The sequence below is a fragment of the Miniopterus schreibersii genome (genome assembly GCF_964146895.1).
Source record: "Miniopterus schreibersii genome assembly, chromosome: 11".
NCBI lineage: Eukaryota > Metazoa > Chordata > Mammalia > Chiroptera > Miniopteridae > Miniopterus > Miniopterus schreibersii.
The window spans coordinates 25,087,760-25,106,266 of record NC_138111.1 but is presented as its reverse complement, the minus strand read 5'-3'; the positions used below and the strand labels follow the sequence as shown (position 1 = coordinate 25,106,266).

Sequence of the window (18,507 nt, the reverse complement as noted above, 5' to 3'; positions counted from 1 at the left end):
TGAAGGTATACTTAACTCCATTTGAAATTTTCATTAAAAAAGTGTTATAAGGATTAAATATGGGTTATTATGCCCAGCTGACAGATAAAAACAGGCCTACTTGAGTAACTTACCCAAGGTCCACAGCTAGTATGTGCCATTTGAACCTAAATCCATGTCGCTCAAGGGCTCCTTATCTCCCAATGCAGTAATGCTGTTGTCAGCAGCCTAAACACCTAGTTACTTTGTTGTCATGAAGCTGGAAGTTTTTTTGTCCCAGGAAGATCTTGCGCATTCAGAATCAGTTTTTATGAGCTGTAATATTTAGCATATAGCACATTTTTTTAAAAATCAAAAAATAGAGAATAATTAGTAATTATAGTCAAGCCTCTTTGAGTTTGACTTGTTTTAACTTTTGCCTGTCTTTAAGCATAAGCTCCAACAGCTGATTTAGAAAGAAAAATGAAAATGTATAAAATTCCTCTCTTTTCCATTTGTAGCAGTAGGATAAAAAGTTATATCAATCACTTAAATTGAAAATACCCAGTTTATCTTGATCTAAATTTCTTTTTGTCAAAAAAAATAATGCATAAACCCTGTAATCAAGCACACTGGATCAAATCCTCTTACTAGCTGTAACTACCTTGCAGTCCTTTTGAGATGATAGAGGAAATTCTGACTAGCTAAACTTGATCCAGATGTCTGGGGTGATGTCAGGTTGTAGGTTATCATTTCCTTTCCAAGTGCTAAATAAGCACAGAAGCAAGCTGTCTTCCCTCCCAGGATTAAATTAGAAACTACTTAGCATAGTGCTTTCCTGGCACATGATAAGTGATCAGTAAATGTTAGCAAGTTACGATAAACTTATCATAGTTACCTTCTTTGCTGTTTTTTCCATTTTAATCCAGATTTGAAAAGGGCTATCTAGTGACTACTACTAGGGCCTATAGTAAACCCTACAGACACAGAAAACATGATCGGACTCCCACAACTCATTCTTTATTCTTTTTGTTAATCAGGACTTGTCCCAGCAGTAGCTCCCTGCTCCCTGACTTGGAGACAGAAATAGTCCAGAAGTCCTAACCCAGCCTCTGGAGTGCAGGGGCTACCACCATTCCTGTTGTTTCTTAGGATAAGAATCTAGTGCAGCCAGCTTTTGCCTTTACTAAAAAAGCTCGTCCTCCTACTCCAATCTAAGGTTTGCCTTGGTTTCTTATTTCTCAACTTTAGCTCTCACCTAACACTTTTAAACCTACCATATCACTCAGCTCCCATCCTTGTTCCAGTAAAAATGATCACAGACCCAATATTTAGCCCACAGCCAGACCTGCTGAACCTTAAGTGAAACTTGCTCTTAAGACATAACATACATACTTATTACTGAAGCATTATTTATACAACTGTTTCATCTATAAAGACTTTCTTTTTGGTGAATTTTGAACAAGACCAACCTAAATTTCCTTTATCTAAACCTAAAACTCTGTAAAACAGATCATTTAACTAAAAATCACATTTTCTCATACGTTAATTCCTGGCCACACACAGTACAAATCTTCCGGTACATGTCGTCATCTAGGTTTTCTTCTGGTCCATACTCATGTTGGTGGGCAACCATTTCCCTTTTCCATATACTGCTTCTTACTGCTCGCCGTAATTCTAAGGGGGGGAGGAAAAAAAGCCAGTTTTTCAGTAGTGCTGTTAAGCTGAAATCCATCAAGTGTGTGTTTAAACCAAATATGGTTTACCTTAACTTTAACAAATCAAAATTGATTATACAAACTCACCTCACCAGGTTGGCCTAACATCATTCATGCCATTATTGGAGTAGTATGAAATGGGAGAGTCAGAAATGGGGGGTGTGGCTTAGAGATAGAAAAAAAAATTAAGATGAGTAAAAGAACAGGATTTGTTCGAGCAACAGACTATGGAAGATAGGATGCCACAGTAGGAAAAGGGGGTCAGCTGGGATGACCTGAGGACAAGGAGCATTTTTAAATTCCATATAAGTCAGGAACTTCTTTTCTATAAAAAGCAAGTCAAGCTTCGCTTGCAAGAAAATGAGAAAGTCAAGAACCCAGCCACTATGCTCACGTATCATCTTAGAAAAACTCTTGCAATTAATAGTCTATTAAATTCTTTCTCCTATAAAATGAGCAGTATTTAGAAGATTGCTAATAATTATTGCAAAGTATAATCTAAATATAAGAATCATAGACTATTAAAAGCTACAAAGAACCATAGAGTTTTTATTTTACTTCATTTTATTTTTCAGGTAGTGAAACTGAGCAAAGATAGCATGTAAACCCAGGTCATTTGTTCAGTGTTTAGAAGTCTTTCCACTTGGAAATTAACAAGCTAATAACGTCTCAGTTTCTAGTTCAATAAATAAAAAGCAACAGTAACTGTTTGTAATTTTTCTGTGCTGACCAGTGATCAATCCCAGCACTGTCTTTGACAGCAGCACAACCTAAGGGACAGTATGACAAAGATCAACATCCACCAAGTAATCACACATTTTGCTTACTCCACTTGACTACCTGAATCTTTGTATTTTCAGCCTTTATTACATCACGAAGACAAGCAAATATATATACAGTGCTATGTATCAGGCACTGCTCTAAGCACTTTATAAAATACATTTAACCCTCACAATCCTTTGAAATAAGTACACCTATCAATTTTACAGATGAGAAAACTAAGGCACAGAAAAGTTACATAACTTGTGCTGTGGTTCAGACAGCTAAGCTGATGGCACAGGCAGTCTAGCTCAGGTCTATGTTCCTAACCAAGCTGTGCTGCCTTTTCATTCCTCCAGTAGGAAAAGCACTTTATCTGAGATGATTCAAGCTTCAACATGCACATCTCAAGACAGTTTATAGACTAAGGAAAACCATGTTCATCCAAACCTATATCATTTCATATTCTGAAGAATGCTAATTTTTCCAGACATGAAATGCCCCTATCCTTTTATTATTTTATTTTACCTTAGGACAGTTTATAAATAAATAAATGAAATGATGAACTAACCAGAGCTATAAAGGTGCCTCATGGTTTCAGATGACAGGAAGATGTCTCCTGTTTGAGTTAATACCTACTTTTCAACTTTGTTCTGATGTATCTCCTGGCCACTTTTCCTTTCCTGCCCCACTGAGAAAATCTCAAAATCTGACTGCATTCCAATCACTGCTAAGCTAACCTCTGCCTAATTTGAGCATTATGTGAACGTAGGAAGAGAGAGAACATTATTAATACTAAAAGAATACTTAACAAAAATGTAGCTTACTAGCCATAATTTGTCATACCTTTAGTATTTACTAGACATTTCTGGGGAAAAGTGCTAAAAAATAAGCAAGTACTAAAAATCTGGTGTTTGTCATTTTCTTGCCCTTCTTTTCCTTCACGAAAACATTCCTAAAACCATTGCTAAGTGGAACAAGTAAAGCAGGCATCCGTGGTAGGGTGGGGAAGCCCAAGAAAGGTGTAAGGAGTGTCTTCTTACAGAGAAGGCAGCAACAGTGATGGGAGATTAGTTACATACAGGGGTATCTAATCTACTAGCATAGTAAGGATAATGGGAGTCAGGTTTCTCACTGTCAGAGTAAAATAAGGGAGAAAAATAGAATGAACCCTAAATTTTTGGATTGAATGGGGTTTATCAGTGTGAACTCAAGGTTTTAACTTTTATGCATGTGTGTATATGGGCAAACATAAAACTACATGTGTTTTGTTTAGAAAACAGGAAAGAGTACTCAACAAGTGATGAAGACACATCAAGGATTCAGGAGCTAGTCTGAAGACACGCCTCCCTGGCCAGGCGGCTCAGCTGGTTAGAGTGCCATCCCCTACACCAAAAAGCTGCCAGCTTGAACTTCCAGTCAGGGCGCATACCTAGGTTGCGGATTCAATCCCTGGTCAGGGAGTGTATGGGAGGCAAGTGACTGATGTCTTTCTCTGCCCCCCCCCCCAAAAAAATCAATAAAAACATATCCTTGGGTGAGGATTAAAAAAAAAGATTACTCCTGCTGGCCCAAATCCGAGCACCAAAATAATTGACAGAAATGAGCCGATTACATTGTAAAGAACAGGAATTCATGACCCCATACCAATAATAAACAAATGGGGGAAAGGATGCTGTAGAATGCTGGCTTCTAACTAGTTAAATGCAGAGTGCTGAAGTTAGAAAATGTTTGCTACAATCATACTCAAGACTGGTTCAGGAAAGAACCTTCATCCATGGATGGATGCTAAATTCTAGAGAGCAGTGTTAAGGATATTTGCAAGGTCTTACAATTTTATTTATTTATGCTTATCAAATCAAAAATAAATATTAACATCACCATTGAGGACAGGTGGACATCACATGCCTCCAGATGTGATGCCCTGAGAAAGATAGATCATTTATGTGCTATCCCTGAAATGCACAGCCTGAATCTAACCATCAAGGACAAGTCAGAAAAGCCCCAAATGAAAAAGATTTCTAAAAAGTGTTCTTCAAAAATGTCACTGTCATAAAAGAAAAAGGCTGTGGAAATGGTGTAGAATAAAAAACTTTAGAAAGACGCGGTTCCTGAGGCCAATACCTGATCCTAGACTGGATCCTGTACTAGAATGAAAAGTCGTACAGTACATTATTGGATCAGCTAACAAAACTAGAATATGGATAACAGATTAGATAAAAATATCAGCATTATACTTTGATTCCGTAAGAGAACAGTCCTATTAGGAAATACTGTAGTAAGCTAGGAGTAAAGGGTGATGATGGATACAACCAGTTCAAAGAGTACAGAAAAAACTGTACAGAAAAAGAATGCAAATGATGAAGCAAATGGCATAAAGCGTTAACAAAAGGTAAGCTGGGTAGAGGATATATGGGCATCCTTTGTACTATTGCAATTTTATGTAAGTTTGAAATTATTTACAAATAAAAACAAAAAAGACAGGAGCTAACTTGAAGGGGCTTCCACTGGCCAAATTTGGGACAATAAGCATCAAAATAAATGATAGACTATAACACTGATCTGATAATAAAAATTCATGAATCCAAATGGTACTAAAAATGCTTTCCTTTCCAAAGGAAGCCAAATGGTAATTATAGGAAGGATAACAAATAGAAAATCGCCATTTACATCTACCCTAATAACTGACTAATGCAAGAACCATCCCTGTGTACTAAAACCACTGGGTAAAACTTATGGAACAAGATGTTCATATAGTGTCAAAAAGTCACCCCACAGGGAAGTGTCTGAAGAAATCTGGCAGACACTGCCTTAAGCAATCAAATTGAGTAGCCCTCTCTCAGAGGAGAACTGGTACATGTGTCCTGATATGTGGCGCACTCAACCACACATCACCTAGGAAGCATTCCTACCAAAACTGTTCCACCCTAATCTAAGAGGAAACAAGCTGGGAATAAACCCAAATGGAAGGACATTCTGCAAAACAGGTGGCCTGGACTCTCAAGAGAGGGAGCCTACCCGTTTATGTTTGTTCTGTCTACTTCACCAGGAGACCGTGGTGCTGTAACTATGGGTGTTTTCATTTTGGAGGGGAGCAGTGGGACCAAAAAAGCAATTTTCATTTGTACTGTGAAATGTAAAAACTGTCAATTCTTAGTTTTAAAAAATGTCAGTATCTTGAAAGATAAAAAGGCTCAGGAACTAAGACTATTCGATATGCATCATCCTTAAATGGCCCCTGGATCCGACAACTAAAAAGTTGATAAAGACATTGGAACAACTGGGAAAGAGATATATATACTAGATAATAGCATTATGTTAATGTTAAACTTACTGGGTGTGATCATTTTTAGTTATGCAGAAGAATGTCACTTTTTAGGAGGTAACATGTTGACATAATGACATAATCACAGTGTCGCCCTCGCCGGTTTGGCTCAGTGGTTAGAGGCTCAGCCCTTGGATTCAATTCTGGCCAAGGTCACATACACTTGGTTGCAGGCCCAATCCCCAAACCGGGTCAGGGAGCATGTAGGAGGCAATCAACCGATGTGTCTCACATCGATCCTTCTCCCTCCCTCCCTCCCTGAAAAGCAATGGAAAAATTATCTTTGGGTGAGGATTAAAAAAAAGCATCCCAGTGTCTACAAGTGATTCTTAAATGGTTCAGCACAATACATGTGTGAAGGGGAGAAAAGCATGTATCAGCAGACTCAACATAATTAAAAATTTGTTTAAGATTAATGTATTTTTCACATTACTTCACTTTAAGCAAAACTTTGGGAAGTAGAGATCAACTACCTACTGCTGAGAATGAGGAGAGGAAGGCAGAAAGGTCAGAGACTTTAGAAGAGGGGAGAGAGTTGGTAGGACTTGGGGACTGAGAAAACCTTGGAGGAAGGACGGGAGGAGACAGCCTAGCAGCACTGAAAGCCTAACTGGAGCTGGAGAAAACAGTGGTTTCCCAAGTTACAACCTCCTGGTCCCAATGGCTTAGAACTCCACCCCAAGAAAGCTGTGGGCTGCCTCACCTGGAAATCGACTCAAGTGCATAAAATGTTGTCTTGCTGCTGATATCTTCAGGGACTGCTTATCCTTTTTACCAACAAAAGTTTTCCCGTAAATCCTTGTTTCAATAAAAAATTTATTTTCTACCACTCTAAAACTTGCATTTGATTTGACTTAATATGTTAATTTTGCAAAAGAGGCAGCCTGTGTTCAAAGAAGTTGAATGCTGCTTATGAGGTATACTTAATGAGAAATAAGAAATAAAGACTTCTGAGGGAGACCAGATGCTTTGAAATCCTTGATGGGAAGGCAGGGAGTTTTGACATACCGTGCCTCTTGTTAACTAGAGAAGAAAAAAAATCACCAGGAAATGATGAAGCAACCTAAGCAGCTTCTATCTTATTTTGCCCTCCGTAAACTGAAGCAGAGTACAGGGACTTGTGTCCTTCACACTCTCCTGAGAGAAGGCCGAAAACAGTCATGTATATAACCGTACGCCCAATATGTAAAATGGCCACCAACTCAGAAGGGGCCCCAAGTGGAATTTTCTTACCCACTTCTTTTGGGGAAAAGCAAATAGTAAACAGTGAAAATTTGTTTCTTTTTTTTTTGAAGGCTAACCTCTACCAGTACTAAATAAGAGAAAGCTGAGTATAACTTTAAAGAAAAGCCTTCTCTGCCTATTTGTGGAAAGGAGGCATGCAAACCCAAAATGTTCTGTGTATTTGCACCAATGAAAAGTTCCCGTCCAAAATCAAAGCTAACACATACTGCCTTTTTTGAAATCCACTTAAGCTGAGCAGCAGTGATGCCATCATTTCTACTTACTGCCTCCTTGGATCTGAGATGTATAACAATTTGAATTTGCTGACAAAATTCTTTCTTTCACTTTATATTTGCACATACCTTATACTACTTATACTTTTAATTTTCTTCTATAATAAAATCGATTCTTTCGCAAACTGCTAAGTAGATAATATTCTAAAAGCAGGGAATATAATCTCTTACCTTTCCATAAAGAAGTAAAATTTGTGCCAGCTTCTTTGTGGATCAGAATCAGAAGGCCAAGAGGGAACCAGGTTCCAATTTCTTTTCAACTAAAAAACTTTTAGACTTGCTTCTGTTCCTCTCTGTTCTGAGCCTTCTGAGCCAACTGCATAGTAAGCTCCTTGTTTCTATCTCTACAGTGTCTACTCCACTGTCCGCCCTTTGTGGCCTAGTCAGGAAGGCAGGAACATATCCACCAACCTCAAAAGCAAATCAGCAAGAAGAAGCCATAATTAAAGAATGTACCACACTGGCCTCTGCACATCAAATACCAAAAAACAATGGAGTCATGTTCATACAACAGAGAGAACTTTGGTTTCATATGCAAAAGAAACAATATTCTTAGATTTGCAGGGACTTGGAAAATACACTACTCATATAACCACTTGGAAAAATTTCCTCAAAAGACATGCTTCATCCAAACAAGAAATGAACTGAATTAAAGAAACCAGCCTTAAGAGAGCTAAGAAAAAACTCAGGACAGGTTCAAACTCTTCAAGGATGAGGAAAATCCATAGCAGTTTATCTGGTGATTAAAGCAACTTAACATAGTGAGAAAAACAATTTTATAAGTTGGGTTTAAAAAAAAAAAAAAAATATATGAAAATTGTGTAAATCTTAAATGTTCTATCCATACTATTTAAACTATATTACCTTAATAGAATTTTTATAGAAAACATAATGCAATACAACAGATGCCATAATCTTTTATTGTTAGTCAAATGATAAAAATTTAGTCAACTTTAGATGACATCTTGACCAACCTACAGAAATAGTATCTAAGACAAATATTACAGATAGCCTTTCTTTTCAAAATATTTCATCTCTCTGCAGGTACAAATTTCTAATTCCCTTATCTGTGTATTACTGTCTGCACTAAAATACCATCAGGAAAGGGGTTTAAGGAGGCAGCAGAGAAGAACTGAGATTCAGGTAACTGGGATTAACAAAAACCTGAGACTAACAGGTAGTTAGTTTATAAATATGCCCTCCTCTTTCATATCTCTTAAGATGCCTTTTGTTACTTTATCTTTCAAGGCTCCCCTTGATGCTGAAGAGAGAAAAGGCTAGGGCAGAACAATGAAAAGATCAAAAAAGTCTCCAAATCCTCTTAATTAGTCCTTGCAGGTAGTTTTGAAGACTAGTACAGCAGGGGCTATTTGGAGAAGATTCTTCAGTGAAATGCTCTTATGTGGCATAGCTGCTATATGAAACCTCTCTACAAAGCCATAAAAGTACGCTTACCTTACCCTCTGATTCTGGAATTGATACTTTAAGTTAACTGTAATCTATATAAAGATGTATATAAGGATGTTCATAATGGCAATACTTGTCCTGATAAACTTATGATAAACTTCATAAATGTCAACAGTGCTTCCATTTTTAGAAAAAATATTTTTAAGGCATCTATGCATTGAAAAGAACTGGAAAAACAGACATGGAAATGTTAGCAATGATTGCCTCAGGGTAGCAGAATCATGGGATAGTTCTTTGTAGTTTTCTAACTTTTCTGCACTGAAATGAAATACTTTTCTGCATTGAAATGAAATACTCTTGTAATGAAAATAGGGGGAAATCCCCTCATAATAAAAAGAAACAAGGCAGCTTCTTTTTTCTTTTTGTTTGTTTTTAAGACATCTGAGCTATTTTCATGCACCCTCTAAAGCCTCTCCTAAATTCTAAAAACATAAGCAAAATTATTTGTTATGGCTAAGAGACTAATTCCATATGGATCGATATAGTATATGTATAACCCTGTATACACATAAAATACATGCTCTCTATATACTTTACACCACATGGGACTCTACAAATACTGTATGAAGAACATTTATGCCTGCTTTTTAAGACATTTTAGGGATTCTGTGATATAGCAAAAAGTGTTCTTTGTTCTCTTGCAGCATGCCATGTTCACCACTATCACAATACTTATCACACTCTATCAAGATTTTAAGTTCGCTGGTCTTTCTCTTCTGACAAACTGTGACTGCAGCATTTATACTAGCACAGTGTCTGGAACACAGCTGAGCCATTAATTATTGGATGCACTGATATGGATAGAGGGAGGGATGACACGCATACAAAGATGAATACATGGACAAATAAATAGAAAGATGGGCAACAGAATGGATAGTCACATGGATAGATAGATGGACAGAGAAATGAATGTGTCAATGCAGACTTTCAGTCATGAAAGCCTGGTTCCAGTCCCAACACTAGTAATTATGTAACAGGTCACTCTACCTAAGTTTTTTATTCATCTATAAAATAAAAGTGATTAGACTGACTGACATTAGGTTACTCCTAGCTGCTAAATGAGATAAGACTTAGTCATGATTTTTTCATTTCAGCAGTTAGGCTTGTTGGTGGATATTTTGCTTTTAATAACCCTCTTGGTCATATTTAAGATTAAACTGTTGTCAAATCTTTGACCAGGGATATACCCAATCCTATATAAAAACACGATTCACATTAAGATGAGGGTTTACATGCTTTTTAGAGTTGCAATACTGTGAAGTTTGAACTCAGAGCCTCAAACACCAACCTCCTGAGGGCAAAAGAGTTTTTTCTTCAATGTATGTATGACAAAACATATTCCAATCAACTGGTGACATTACATGTTAAAAAGGAAAAAATTAGCTAAAGGCTTTTTGCAAAGCAGTAAAACAGTCCTTTATGATATAAACGTAGCCACTTACCTTTTACTTTTTTATCAAACTTCTTCTGTTTCATTTTTTCTCGATTTTTCTGTCGAACTTCTTTCGCTTCTTCTAATGCTTCCTGACTACCCCAAACTTCAAGCGCCCTCTTCACAATCTATAACACAGGATCCATATTTAAATTAGTTGTGACTCAGAATTGTAAATTAAGTTATAATTATTAAATCCATAGGCACCAAAGAATTATCTAATTCAAGTGCAATTTTATACTTATTTGAAATTTAAAATATTTAAAATATTGATAAGAAACAACTCTATTAATACCTGTATCTAAACCTATGAGACCCTCAGTAAATGTATGCTGACCTCGATTATAAATAGAAAAGTTGTCCTCTGTAATTGTTTCTCTGTCTCAGCTTTTTCACTTGAATCCACATAAGTACATGTAAATCAGGGGATTTGATGAATTTTGGCAAGCTCAACCCCCCAAAATTTACTTATCAATTAGTCACATCAGATCTAAGTATAAGGTAACCTCCAAAAATCTCCCACCACAGGAAATCAATCACTATTACTCTTCTCCTCTTGAATCAATAATAGTTGCCACCTACTTTACTAACTTCTGATCTTTAGAAGATGCTTTTTTTTTTTTAACTTTGGCAGCTGAATAAAGAAGTCTTTATTCTAGTTTTAAAACTTTGGATTATGTATCTTTACTTTTTATAAAATTTATTCATATTTAGGAGAGTAACAATATACACTAAGAATTATGCTCAGGATATTGCTTGCAATATGTTAAGGGGACCAAAATATCAATGTAGCAAACTCAAATTTCTTAACATAGTAAAGTGATATACTCTTATTTCAAAAGTTCTAAAACATCACATTTTCCACAATTTAACCCTCTGAAAATGTTGCATCACCAAACAATTCTAAGTCAAAAGTGGTTCAGAATTAGATGCTCAATGTAAGGAAGTTTAGGAATACCTTAATAAAGCTGCTCTACTTGCACTTCCTTTTTATGTACACACAAGCATGATATATAGCAAAAAAGTACAATAAGTGCAATGGCACTATTACAGTAAGTATAAAATAAAAACACCAAATGATAAGGAAGCATTGGCACAGTTTAATGAGCACTTTTCCATTTTTGACATATATAAAATAATAGTGAATCTTCTAATTGATAGTTGTCCTATGTTCAATAAAATTCAGTGTGTTTGGTTTTACATGTGGCTTCTTAATTTTATTTAAAGATACTAGGATTTTCCATTATATTCTAATTCAAATTGCTCTGAAGTAATGCCTCATTTTTTTATATAATGGCACAAAAAGAACATTACAGTATCTGTACCATTCTGGGATAGATAAGGAGGCTGCTTGTAACTCAGGACACCCAGCCGGGGCACTCTAGCAGCCCCAGGCGCTAAGAGTATTAACTATATTGGCACACCTGTAACACAGTGGCAGCAAGAGGAGTTGAGAAGATCTGTTCTGGAGCATACTAGAGTTATATGGACATCTGATAGGGTTTCAGATGAGTATTTCCCAAGTAGAGTTAGATTTTAGGCATTTGCAAAATTCCTCTTTTTTTTTAAATTTTCGGGGGGCGGGGGCAAGAATACAGGGTCTGACTCTTAGCCCAAGCTTTTTTAGTTTCCCAACTATACTCGTAACATTACTCAATGGTAATACATTTGCTCCAAAGTGCTGTGCCAAAAAGCAAAATAAGAAAATATTATTGTCATTATGAATATGATTCATATGCAAAGCAACGAAATGCAAAGGACCTTTTTAACACTCTCTGAGCAAAAACTACACTAATTAGGATTAGCTTCCTGTTAAAACTTCACCTGTCCCAGGGTATAAAATGACTGAATGTAACTCATTAGAAACCTGTGATTTTAAGTAGAGTTTCATATCACCCCACTGTGAATGATGAGGGTTCTTCTTCACAATAAATTTAAGAGGTGGCTCTCTTTTTTCTAAGTCACAGTCTTTCAGCAGGTATTCCTGTTTTGCTTCTGTTTTAGTTATAAGTTTGTGTTTATCATCAGCATCTCTGAAAACAAATTAAGTCCATTATGTACGTTAGTTATTTAAAATAAACTAAGTTTTCAAATAGTCCAACAACCTAGGGGTATGCATGCCAAAAGGAACAAAATACTTTTCGTGTAGCTCTCACAGTTAAATGGGCAACATAAAAATTCTAACAGAAAAACACTTTTATCTTTTACATATTCTGAGAAGCTATATTAGCAGCAAATCCATGTTAATGAACATGTTAAGAACTTCTTTTCTACTTAAAGTCCCTCTTTTCCACACAGGATTTGAAATGACTCAGATATAAATGAGAACTAAGACTCATTGAGTAAGAAAATATAAAGCATGTAGTCAGGATGGGCAGGATATAAGGAAAATAAATATGCAAGGTCCACCTGCCCCAACACAGTTAAGTCTCCAGTTGGCTCTGAGCCTTTCAAAGTCAAGGTAAAAATGGAGACATAGTCAATTACATAGTTCTTCTCATTCGTTTGTTCTCTGTGTACACGCTGGGTATTGTCTGAGGCATGAGGAACACAGCAAACAAAAAGCAAAGCCTTGTTTTCATGAATCTCACATTCTAGTAAAGGAGAAGACAGTTATTAAGCAAACACAGTGACAGATTAAAGTGCTGTGAAGGAATATAAAGAGGGTAAAGAAGAGAAATTTCACATAGATTGGGTAATCAGAGAAAGTCACTTATGGTAAGGGGACATTTGAGCAGAGCCCTTAAGAAGTCAGAGAACGTTCTGAATAGCCAGAGAAAGAACATTCCTAGCAGAGAGAAAAGCAAATGCAAAGGCTCTAGGACAGGAGTGTGCTTTGCAACTGCAGCTCACAGCAAGAGGGTGGCTGTGGCTAGAAAGCTTAAAGTGAGTGATGGGGAGGAGTGATGAGAGAGAAAGACAGAGATAGGCAAGGACCTAGTAAGCAATGACGAAGACGACAATTTTATTCTAAATGGGTTAGGAGCCATTAAAGAGTTTTGAGTAAAAGGCTATATGGAGAAGAGACTAACAGTGCAAAAGTAGGGGGAAGAGACCAGTTTAAAGATCACTGCTGCGGTGGTTCAGGCAGAAGCTGATGGTGGCTCAGTCTAAGGTAATAGTGGGAGAGAGGGTGGGAATACAGTTTGAACATAGAACCAAATGGATTTGAACTTAAACATGGGATACTAGAGAAATAGCCAATGAAGGAAATTGGCCTTTACTGAAGTAAAGAACACTAAAGCAGAGGTACAGGTCAGGGAGGAGAGGCTTAACACTGGAAATACCTTTAAGAAGGCTAAATAATTTGGAAGTCTTAACTAAAGGAGGGGACAGGTAAACTACATTGTATAGTACTGAAATTATAATCTTGGAAGATGTTGAAACAGAATGGAGGACTGTGTTCCTAATTATGTTTAAATTTTTAAAAGTACATTTTTTACTATACAACTTTCTTTAAATTGATACATTAGTTGCTTTCATTTTCTCATAGAAATAAGATTATGTGTGCTAATTCAGTTTCCAAAAGCTATCTATACTTTAAGGAGAGTGACAATACTGTGGACCTTAACCACTGTGTGCATTAATGACACTGTGTGTCCATGGAAACAGAGTTTATAACGAATATTCCAATGGGTGCCAGGACATTTCCAGTCACCGATGTGATCATGAAACCAGAAACACCTCCATTCTCTCCATCTTCCAAGGATTCTATTCAGCAAAAGTCAATGGTGATGGCTCCCAGGATCTGTAGCAGGGATGCTGAAAAGGCGGGCCTCCAGGCAGGTTGGGAGTTGATCTAGGGCTGTAGGTATACGAAGTGGGAACAGGTACAGACAAGAGGGCAAAGTAAGATTCCAAGACAGGATGTTGGGTGTGAAAGACACCAACAAGGACTTGGCTGAGGTAAACCACAGGGAACAGGAGACCCAAGTGGAAAGGAGGATTATTCCAGGGTGATATAGAAAGAGGGTAAGGGCCAGGGGAAGAAAAAGCATGATAGAAGAATGTGATTTTTCCTCCTCTATTCTCTTCCCTGACTGTTCAGGAAAGTAAAAAATGAATGGGAAGAGATGTTCTGAGAGAACCAGGAGAGTGGCTGGGGAGCTTTTACTCCCCTCCTCTCATTAACAGCCCCAGTCCTCTGACCAAGGTGTCAGCACTCACTTAGACAAGAAAGAAATGGAGACCCTTAGAGAAGGGGTATGAACCTGCTACTGGCAGATAGTTAAAACCACCCAGGCCAGCAAAAAGAGAGAAAACTATCCATGGCAGGACCTGGGGCATTCCTATTTATGTGACCTATAATTCTGAAAAGCACAGGCTTCCTGTATTTCTTTGCCAAGATGGAAACCATAGAAATGTTAGGAAACTCCTACAGTAAAAATCATAATTATTAAAGAACATTAAATCCAAATGGAGCAAATTGTTTTACCCTAAGCCTATATGTAAACATTAAACTTTAGCAATTGAGAACATTGTTTGAAATAAATTAAGTACCTGCAGTTATCACAAGTTGGCAAATCAAAGTGGTTCATAAGGTAAGAGTCCATAAATTCTCTACCACACTCTTCGCATGTTGCATAATCAAATTCCATAACAGGGCCTAAGGAAAAGATTAATTCTTTAAGTTTCCTTTTTTGTGACTAGAACAATACATTTTCCTCTATTTTATCAGCTTCTCGACATGTACTTTATGCCTCACACAATTTACATAAAAGACAAAACCTTGATTATGTAATCATATTTATCTAAAAAAAAATTTTAAGAGGAAAAAGGAAATAACATCAGGGTGGGAAAACCCTATCAATTCATCAAGTATTTATAAACCCAAACCATGTGTAAGATATTTGTATTAGTTTTATATTGCTAATGTAAAAAATCATTCCAAATTTAGTGGCTAAAATAAAATTTATTATCTTACAGATCTATAGTTTATAAGTCTGGTACAGGTCTCAGTGGGCTAAAGTCAAGGTGTTGATAGGGCTACCTCCCTTTCTAGAGGTTTTAGGGGACAATCTATTACCTTGCCATTCCCAGCTGCCTGCGTTCCTTGCCTCATAACAGAAAAGAGCAACGAACAGCAAGGCAACAGAAGAGAGACAATATAGAATTTACTTTCAAATGGGAAACTTTTTCTCTCCCTCCATTTCACCCCCTACCAACAGAGAAAACTGCTTCCTCTGCATCTGTCTTAACCACTAGACTACAAACTTCTTGAGGGTATAGATTGCACTTTGCAATATAGTCTCAACACCCAGCACAAAAACTACTCTAGGTAGAGTAAAGCTAGACATTTTAAGGATTTCAAATACTCAGCTAGCTAAGGATCTTTACCCTAGGTAAAGAAAGTCTCAGCTTCGGAAAACAATAAAGACACAGAAAGAATAGAAAAGGACTATTATCTACCTTCAATATGTAACACTTCTGTTGCTGCAGCTAAAACTGGAATAGGTTTTTTAAGCTGTTATATATTACACCACTGGCTATCAAATTTATGATCGAATAAAACTTTAACTTTCTCAAAGAGTATGAAAGTATCCTCACCCAGAGGATATTATATATGGCTATATAGAAATGACTGAAACTTTAACCTTAAACTATATTCTTTTTTTATGCCAGATCGCCATATCTTATACTTTGTAAACTGCTTTTTTTCTCCAAACATAAAAGAATGTCCTAAATTTTATCTCTTGAGTTTTAGCCTCTCATTTCAACCTATCAAGGTAATTTTATTTTGAGTATTTTTTCTATCGGTCAATATGGCTGTCTCTGCCCATTATAAAACAACCGAATGTCAACCCTAAGTACAGCAAGTCCTCAAATAACATTTCTTTCAACATCATTTCATTGTAACATTAGTGAAATGCCAAAGGGACTTAACTGTTGTTTATATCAATTAGCCTACGATAAAACTGGTTTTGTTTTACAGCGTTTCACTTCAAGACACAGAACCTATCAATGGTGTTAAGTGACGACTTACTGTACACAAACAAGTTATATTAATCACTGCCAAATCGGTTTAATTTTTAATCTACTAGCATAACTGCCAAACGTTATCGCTCTTATAAAGCTAACCTACTCACTGCCTAACTTAATTATTTAACATCAATTTGCAAAGAATTATGGAAATTACTCAAAATGACCAACCTAGACACCTATTTTCTGAAAACACACTTTACCTGGCTGATGAACAACTTTTTCAATTATGTGTTCCTCTTCTCCTTCCTCTTCCAGAATGAAACCTCCATGTGTGTCAATTATCTTTGGGGCTACTTTTACATTAGCCATGCCTATAAAAAGTAAGTAAAAGTGGTCAAGAAGTGAACTAGGTAAGCCCATATGTTCCCTTGTGCATAACAGAAATTTTCCTTAAATTTAATATATATCAAACAAAACAAGGAATATCCACTATTACCACTTCTAGTCAATATTATATTAAAGGCCCCAGCTGGTGCAATATGACAAGAAAACAAAACAGGCATAAAGGTTGGAAAGAAGTAAAACAGTCTTTATTCACTTCAAATACCTAGCTAGCTAAGTAGATGATATGATTATGTACATAGAACAGGCACAGGAATCTACAATTAAAAGTTAAAAATAGCACGTAGGGCCCTGGCCAGTGAGGCTCAGTTGGTTGGAGTGTCCTTCCCTACTCTGAAAGGTCACGGGTTCCATTCCCAGTTGGGGCACATGCCTACGTTGCAGGTTCCACCCCCGGTTGAACAGATATTGGTAAAAAAAAAAAACAAAAAAAAACGAAACAATTGCTTCCTTATACCGTATACAAAAATAAACTCAAAATAGACTAACAACTTAAATGTAAGACCCAAGACCATTAAATTCCTAAAAGAAACATAGACAGTAAACTTTTTTATTGACTCTTAGTAATACTTTTTTGGCTGTCTTCTCAGACGGGGGTAAAAAAGAAAAGAAATGGAACTACATCAAACTAAAAAGTTTTTGCACAATGAAGGACACCATCTACAAAGTGTAAAGACAATCTAATGAATGGGAGAAGATATTTGCCAGTGATACATCCAATGAGGGATTAATATCCAAAAAATATAAGGAACTCATACAACTTAACACCAAAAAAAACCCCAAACAATTCAATTAAAATACGGGCAGAGGACTTGAATAGACATTTCTCCAAAGAGGACATACAGATGGCCAACAGACATGTGAAAAGATGCTCAACATCACTAAATCCTCAGGGAAATGCAATTAAAACCACAATGAGATACCACGTCATGCCTGTCAGAATGGCTGCTATCTATAAATCAACCAACAAGCGAGTGCTGGCGAGGATGCGGAGAGGGAGCCCTCACGCACTGGGGGTGTGATTGTAAATTGGTTCAGCCACGAAGGAAAACAGTACGGAGGTGCCTCAAAAAAATAGTAATAGAACTATATGACCCAGCACTTCCACCGCCGGGCTCCGGTGAAGCCGCGGGGAAGGATCCGAAAGGGGCGGCCGCGGGCGGGCGGCTCCCGCGGCCCGGCTGCCGGCCCAGGGCGGCGAGGCGAGGCGAGGCGAGCCGGGGCGCGCGAGGCCCGGGCTCCACCGCCGGCCGCCCTGCGGGCTGGGACCGCTCGCTACGACCGGACCCGGCGCGGACGCCCCCGGACAGCGGGGGGTGCGCAGACGCGCGGGGACTCGCCGCCGCAACGGGCGCGGCCCCGGGTCCGCCAGGGGAGGAGAGGGGCAGCGCCGCCGGGACCCAAACCTCCGGTAGCCGCAACCTCCGTCGCCGGGTAGGGCCGGGCCGCCAGCCGGGCCTGGCGCAGCATCAGCGCCCGCTGCCGCTTCCGCTCGATGCTCGCCCGCACGGAGGCCGGCAGCTCCGCCGGCTGCTCCGAGGTCGCCGGCTCCGGCGGGGTTTCGTCGGCCGCCGCCATCTCCACTCTCAGGGGCTATTAGTACTTAGTCCCGCGCACGCGCAGGCTCCCCCGCAGCCTCTGAGAGGGAGTGCGCCTGCGCGACTTTGAGGGCGGAGGGAGGGGGTAGGCGGAGTCTGCACACCTGTGGGGGCGGGGCATCCCTGCTGCCCGCCTGACTCCCCCAAGTGTGCTACGTGGAGCAGAAGAAACATTGCCTGCTTTTCCAGAAATGCATGGTTCTTATTACAAATGACATTGACTGAAACCGGGAAACATTAAGTTCTAATTACATACACCATTTAGGGGTAGTTTTTAGAACAATATGGCACACCGAAGTTTCCCACTAACATTCAACGGTTAAGGTTTGAGAAGCACAACCCTGTGGTTCTAATCTATTGATTATATATTTATTTAAGCTGGGGAACCTACATAAAGCAGACAAATGTT

At 38.2% G+C, this 18,507-nt stretch overlaps 1 protein-coding gene across 2 annotated transcripts; it reads right to left on the bottom strand.

The window, feature by feature from the left end:
• Nucleotides 1-204: 204 nt before the first annotated feature.
• On the bottom strand, nucleotides 205-18,139 carry XPA (XPA, DNA damage recognition and repair factor). Of its 2 annotated transcripts, XM_081152177.1 has the most exons (7): nucleotides 17,907-18,113; nucleotides 16,359-16,469; nucleotides 14,677-14,782; nucleotides 12,044-12,209; nucleotides 10,187-10,304; nucleotides 1,503-1,635; nucleotides 205-294 (listed from the first exon to the last, which is right to left on the bottom strand). In XM_081152177.1, the coding sequence occupies exons 1-7, from the start codon at nucleotides 18,076-18,078 to the stop codon at nucleotides 288-290; spliced, it is 813 nt and encodes a 270-aa protein (XP_081008303.1). In that variant the 5' UTR covers nucleotides 18,079-18,113; the 3' UTR covers nucleotides 205-287. The 2 variants fall into 2 exon arrangements, with proteins under 2 accessions (XP_081008303.1, XP_081008302.1); XM_081152176.1 differs by lacking the exon at nucleotides 205-294 and having other exon boundaries at nucleotides 558-1,635; nucleotides 17,907-18,139.
• Between the last annotated feature and the right edge of the window lie 368 nt (nucleotides 18,140-18,507).